The sequence below is a fragment of the Arachis ipaensis genome, chromosome B09, assembly GCF_000816755.2.
Source record: "Arachis ipaensis cultivar K30076 chromosome B09, Araip1.1, whole genome shotgun sequence".
NCBI classification, from domain to species: Eukaryota; Viridiplantae; Streptophyta; class Magnoliopsida; order Fabales; family Fabaceae; genus Arachis; species Arachis ipaensis.
Genome location: NC_029793.2, coordinates 11,077,203 through 11,084,338, shown reverse-complemented (window position 1 = coordinate 11,084,338; position 7,136 = coordinate 11,077,203). Strand labels below are relative to the sequence as shown.

Sequence of the window (7,136 nt, the reverse complement as noted above, 5' to 3'; positions counted from 1 at the left end):
CCAGATCTTTTGATGAAACCTTCCTGTGCTTTTCTCGGGCATTAAAAATGGCAAACACAGCAGCATCTCTTTTATCTTGAAGTTTCTGCAAAGAAGCTTGCTCCTTGGCACAAACAGCCACTTCCCGCTTCTCCAATATTTCACGAGACTTCACCACTTTGTTTTCAAACTCTTTCTCTTGGTCCTCCAATTCATGAAAGCGTCTCTTCAATGATTTCTCAAGTCCATGGAAATGTTCCTCAAGCTCTTTCCATTTCAAGTTAAGTGTAACAGCTCGATAGCTTTCAAGTTCAGCAAATGCCTTTTGGAGCTGTTTTATCTTAGAACTTGTTGAATCTATCAGTGTAGCAACTGAATCCGTGTCTTCCATGGCAAAGAAGCTGAATGCAGCACAAAAACAAAATTAAGCTACGTATAGTTGATTAATTGGGAGCCACTAAAATGAAGCATAAAACAATCTCAGCAAGTGTGTAATTATAGCGCTTTCAGTTTGAATTTTATAAATAACATCCAAGTGAAGGCTGAAAATCAGACAATGAACTAGAACTTAAGGCACTTCTCCATAATTCAGTTGTTCATATAAAACTGCATAATCATTTCATTGCAAAGTGCACACACAAGATATCAAGAAATTAAAAATTAAATTAATTAAATTAAATAAAAAAACCCCAGCAGATTTCAACAATTTCTATTACATATTATATAGAACTGAGTAAACATATAATAGGTTTATTCTAGATTCTAGAACATACAAACAACATATCGGAGGTATAGGATCGAATGAGTCACAAAAAGAAGCAAACCCTAAATTTAGAAAGAGGAGAAAAATCGTCCTCAGACAGTTACGTTCAACAATTAGCACAACACAAAAAAAGAAAGGACAATACTCCAAAATTCGAAAACGATAGAATAGAAGAGTAGATTGTTGTTGCAGAGAAACAAAGAAAGCCGATCTAAGCTGATAGCAAGAAAATCAATCAATAAATTAAAATGCTACTTTTTAAATAAAATAATAATAATTAAAATAAAAAAGAAGGAGAAAAAGCAAGTAAGATTGAGCTCACCTGATTGATCTGTGAAGGAAGATGAATTAAGAAAGTGAGTGAGAGAATTCTCTATCCATGCTTTCTCTCTTCAAAGAAGAGGAAGAAGAAGAAGAAGAAGAAGGAAGAGGTGGTAGTGTGGTGTGGTTTAATGAAAAGAGTTTTCAGCACTCTCACTGTGTGTGGCACACTGTGCGGTCTTTGTCTTATTTTTTTATTTTTTTTTTCTTTTCTGTTTTTTTTTTTTTCTACGCAGTGCATGACAAAAGCATTTTTGAGTTACTTCGTTTTCCGTTCCGTTTTAGTTTTGGCGTTTAGCTGCTGCTCGTTACTACTGACTACTGAGGACTGACTAGTCACAACGGAGTGTTGTCTGAGCTGCACGTCTTCGACAAACATTCCTCTGATTATTCTCATCACGTACCTAATCCAATCATAAGTTTCTTTTATTATGGATTAAATTTATAAAAAATAAATATTCCAAATTATTTTCTAAATAAATTCTAGTAGGATTAATTTTTAACAAATTTTAATTATTAAAGGGTAAAATATCGTTTTTGTCCCCAACGTTTGGAGTAAGTCCCAAAATTATCCTTAACGTTTCAATCATCCTATTTAAGTCCCTAACCTTTCAAATTGACTCAATATTGTCTTGCCGTTAGGAATTCGTTAACAGAATTGACGACTGAATAAAATTGAGACGATTTTGAAACGTTAGGGACTTAAATAGGACAAAAACGTTAGGGACAAAAACAATACATAAGAATAAATTTTAATTTAATTTTATCTTTCAATAATATTATTTTTTTACTGTACATAGTATTCAATTATTTTTTAATTACATCTAAATAAATTACACTTAATCACATTACTTTTATTTTAAATAAATTTATTTTTTTATAATTTTAAAAAATTTTGATACATTAGAGACAAAAGGTATAATTTACATTTTATTGTATATATATTATTTTTTTTCTTTTCTGCAAATTTATATACTAGTCATTCTACAAATATTTCATGATAACTAAAAATCTTTAAGAGTAAAATTATAAAAAAAATTAATTTATTTAAAATGAAAGTAATATGATTAAGTGTAATTTACTTATATGTGATTAAAAAATAATTGAATACTATGTATAGTAAAAAATTGATATTATTGAAGGATAAAATTAAAATTTATTTCTATGTATCATTTTTGTCCCCAACGTTTTCGTCCTATTTAAGTTCCTAAAGTTTCAAAATCGTCTCAATTTTGTCCCGCCGTCAATTCTGTTAACGGATCCCTAACGGCAGGACAACATTGAGTCAGTTTTGAAATGTTAGGGACTTAAATAGGACGATTGAAACTTTAGGAACAACTTTAGGACTTACCCCAAACGTTAGAGACAAAAACGATACTTTACTCATTATTAAATTAATTTCTTTTCTATTAGATGAATCAATTTTTATGTCAAATTAAGAAAAATACCAATTTATGTTCATCTTACCTATTAAAATTATCAATTAAAAATAATTTTACAAGAAAAGATTTTAAACTAGAGATTTTATTAAGGGAGGTGAAGTAATGAATAATTAATATTGAAAGGGAGAATATGCAATTGTTTAAGTGAGTAAATTTCGATCATAATATTATACAAAAATGTATATATTTGGACTCAAAAAATATAGCTAGACCCAAATGAATAAAAGTCTATTCAAGAGATTCAACTACTGTTATACTTATCTGACCTCGCAGAGGTCGCGGAGGTCGAGCATTACGATGGCAGTTCAACTCTACTTATTTGAATAAATAACTAACTTCTAAAATATCTGCCACTTATCTAAAAGAGAGATTTCCACAAACTTTCCGTTATCCACCCTCAAAGGAAGATCTTCTCTAAAAGGTTGTTATCTATTATACTATAAATACACTGACGCCTTTAAGTATATTCAAAACTTAATCTACTAAAAACTTGCTAAAACTCTTGTTAACTTAAGCATTAGAGTCCAAAAGGAGACGTCGAACATTGCCCAAAAGAAGTCTGGACCTCACGTTTAAATCTAAAACAACCCAGTTTCAGATAACTATCGGAACAAAAACCAAAATAAAAAATTTAGTGTAACTTAATCATATTTAGTTAAGCAACCAATGAACTGATTATTCAGGAACCCAAATTGATTTCACATATATAATTAAATTTCAAATAATATCAATGTCAATTTATGTAAATATCACACCGTTAAACATACATCCTATAAAAAATATGTCTCGTAGTGGCTCAAGAGTATTTAAGGCTGATCTATAATTTCGAACTGTAAAAAAGCAACAATAGTGACAAAAATCACAAAATTGTTCTTCATAGAAAAAGAAGATAATTTCTGTACTTTAAACTGGAAAGACAAAACATGATATAGATAGACAAAAATGCTTTAAAGCCAATTTTAGTAACCCTACAAAATAATAATAATATAATTTAACACGCGAGACATTTTTAGGCTTTTACGATCACACTATATCTCCATCTTTTTCAGTCTAAGAACAAAAAGGAAACGCTTTCTTAGAAACGACAAACTAAGAAATCAGAAAGATTTACAAGTCAACAAGGTGTCTTTTACAAAAATTAAACAGATCGTGCATACATAATACATTAGAGGATCAGATTTCAGAATATGTTCTACTGCGAAGTTAAATTTTAACATGTCATTTTATCTCGTTTTCAGGATCCTTAAATATTACATTGATAAAGTACAACATACAATACAACAGCTGCTTAAGGGTTAAGACTTAAGGCTACAACATTAAAGGGAAGGATCAAAGTCATGCATTCACCATCTCTGCTTGCTAACTTAGTGGAGATATGTAGCTTGATACTGATACCCATTTCCAAAGTAGTTTCCATGGCTAGCAGAGATGTTATACGTGGCAGAACCGAAGAGAGGAGGACAATGATTGTCAGTTGGTGCAGGATACATGTAAGGTCGGTCATAAACATACTGTGGTGGGTACCTGTCAGCAACTCTAGCATAGGAGGTTTTGTCAGAAGGGAAGTTAGTAACTCGGGGACCATATCCCACGCCATTGGCGCGGGGTCTCTTAGGTTGAGGCTTTGTAGCTTCAGTTTCCCTCTTCTTGTCCGCTTTGGCCCTCTCTAGTTGAAGAACTCGTTTTTGGAGAGGGTCAAGAGCATACTGATCTTCAAGTTTATGCTCTTCAATGCACTTGATTACAGCCTTAAGAGCAACTAGCTCTCGCTCGTTAACCTCAATCTGAATTAACAGCAGGTTGTTAACAATATTTAAAAACAAAAACAAATTAGATCCACAAACCAAATAAAACTCGAGCATCAAGTGGGTAACCTAAGGATCTAAAAAAAAAACATATATATGCTTTTGTGCATCAAGTGGGTAACTTAAGGATCTAAAAGAAACAACATATATGTGCTTTTGTTCATTCAGGGACAACCATTAGGCAACTCAAGAAAGCAAGCAGTTATAGGTTGCCAATTGGTATTTACTATTTAAGGTCAATCACAATCAAGGTGGAATTCCAGAATGATATAAAGGGCACTTGGTGACAAGGTTTCCCACAGATCTATGGCATAAAAGAAATCAAGAAACCTCTGCAAGTTGCAGGTACACTCAACACAGGGATATAGGCTTGCTGAAACACCAATGAACCAAATCAGAGGTTTCGATATGGTGGAAAAACCGTCTCTGTTGAGACTACAAGATCTAAAAACGGGATGTTAAGGCCAGAATTATGCATAAGCTGTATTCAGAGCCGTGAAACATGGGATATTTGAAGTGTTGTGGCTGAAATGAGTGCTAGAAGAACTTAGAAGACCACTGAAGGGACACTGAACCTATACTTTGTTAACATGCGCTATCATTGTGTCAAGGGATTGTGGGAAGAATAAGTTACACTCTTCTGGAAATTTGGGAAGCAGGGGCACCTCTAATAGCCCTATGGTATTTTACTTTCTATTTGCTATATTCCACACTGTACTAGCCTCATGCTCGTTTTCCACTGAAACTTCAGCAATATTAACTGAATATACAGAGAATTAATCACTATTTTGTATATGAATAAGAGCTGTTTGTGGAGGAATAACTGACTCAACATATACTGTGAAGATAATCTAAAACAATTTATATGATTCCTCTACATCTGCAACTAATAAAGTCAATATTTCATTAGAACAACAAAACTATTATGGATGATGGATCTCCATTAAAGATGGACATAAAATTGGATGTACTCAACAATATTTCAGATAACTAATTCAAATTGTTAAAGGAATACATCAGAGGGATAGTAACTTAATACAGCTGAGACTTAACAACACACCTGTGCAGCAGGAGAAGAGTTAACACTTCTGACTGGTGAAGAAACTTTTCTGGAATCTTTTAAGTAAGATTTCAGTAAAGGAACTGGCAAAAACTGTCCTGTAAGATCAAATGCAAAAGCCAGGTTAACTGCATCAATTTGTCGCCCACTATTCGCCAAAACTTCAATTACACCTGCACACAAATAATAAATAAATAAAACAGAATAAAAATAAGTATCAAAATGAAGAGATTTAATGTTTCCTTCTTTAATTGATACAAATGGTAAATCCATGCATGCCTTTCACATGAGCAATTTTGGGACAATTCCTAGCAATTTTGTTATCTAATTTAAGTCCATCACTGCAGCACTATAATCTGCTCAGTTCCATTAGTTCTCTCAGCATATAACTTATATAATATATATTGTCATTGATCAACTTTCCTTGACCATCCCAGAATATTAGTACACACCACTCAAATGTTCAGTCACACGCAGGATGGCATAAGAGACATTATATATGGGTAAAAAAAAAATACACACCGGGCATCTTGTCTGATAACCCAAGGCTGCGGCATAAATCAGCGGTTTGGCGACGGCGAGACACCATTGGAATTAGCCTGGATAACTCATCAACATCAAAATCAGAGGCAATACCAAAGCTGGCAATAAGCTGCAAAAAGGCATGAGCCTCCAAGGAATTCCCATTGCTGGCATCCATGTCAAGAGCCTCCAATCTAGGCTTCCAGTCTTCAGCAACTGCCTTTGCCCTCTCTTTGATATCTTCTGAAATTACATTAGAAGCGAAATCTGAGTTGGCCAAGAAAGCACTTAGACATTCCATCAGCATGATACAGGTTCGACGAAGACCCAACAAGTTAGCATCCTTCTTTACATCCTGATTTGACAGTTCTGTACAGTAAAACCCTTCCAGAGAATCCAGGACTAAACGGGCAGCATTAGGGGCAACTCGTAATGCATGTAGTATTTCCTCCCTTACAGCAGCAAGGTTCTTACGATTATCCGAGATGAATTTGTGAAGACCTCCAGCATCCATCTCTTTACACAGTTTAACCAACTCTGGATAGGCCATAAGTTCCACATTCCATTTCATATCTCCAAAGTTCCCTTCCCCCGCAACAGATGCAGCTTCCACTGGTTTTTCCTCCACTCCCAGTGTCCCCTGACTCACACTAGAGACAATAGCTGATTCTTTTGATGAAACCTTCCTGTGCTTTTCTCGGGCATTAACAATAGCGAATAAAGCATCATCTCTTTTCTCTTGAAGTTTCTCCAAAGAAGCTTGCTCCTTGGCAAATACAGCAGCTTCGCGCTTCTCCAGCATTTCCCGAGATTTCACCACTTTGTTCTCAAACTCTTTCTCTTGGTCCTCCAATTCATGAAAACGCCTCTTCAGGGACTTCTCAAGACCATGAAAATGCTCCTCAAGCTCTTTCCATTTCAAGTTGAGCGTGACAGCTCGATAGCTTTCAAGTTCAGCAAAGGCCTTCTGGAGCTGTTGTATCTTAGAAGTTGTAGAATCTATCAGTGTGGCAACTGACTCAGGGTCTTCCATAGCTACAAAGCTGAACAAGATAAAATCAATGAACAAATACAAAACTTTCAATTGAGCAACATCCTACCACCAAGTCTAGAAGTATATTACAAAATAAAGAAAAAGAAAATTCAGAACTAGAATCTAGTCTAGTATATAATCCCACATCGATAATCCATTATAGCAAAATTGGTTGAAACCGTTCAGGATCTAAATTTTGGAGCCACCATGA

At 34.3% G+C, this 7,136-nt stretch overlaps 2 protein-coding genes across 2 annotated transcripts in view; both read right to left on the bottom strand.

Moving 5' to 3' along the window:
• The window catches only part of LOC107614996 (FRIGIDA-like protein 3), a 4,956-nt gene extending 3,696 nt beyond the window's left edge, over window positions 1–1,260 (bottom strand). Inside the window, 3 exon segments of the mRNA XM_021112457.1 lie at window positions 1–4; window positions 6–380; window positions 1,065–1,260. The exon segment at window positions 1–4 is cut by the window's left edge and continues 604 nt beyond it. Of these exon segments, the coding sequence (XP_020968116.1) occupies window positions 1–4; window positions 6–370 (369 nt within the window). The 5' untranslated portion in view covers window positions 371–380; window positions 1,065–1,260.
• Window positions 3,612–6,935, bottom strand: LOC107617747 (FRIGIDA-like protein 3; the record flags this gene model as incomplete). Its single annotated transcript, XM_016319597.2, is given in 3 exon segments — window positions 3,612–4,289; window positions 5,371–5,543; window positions 5,893–6,935. Coding segments are annotated over 3 exon segments (1,626 nt in total). The 3' UTR covers window positions 3,612–3,869.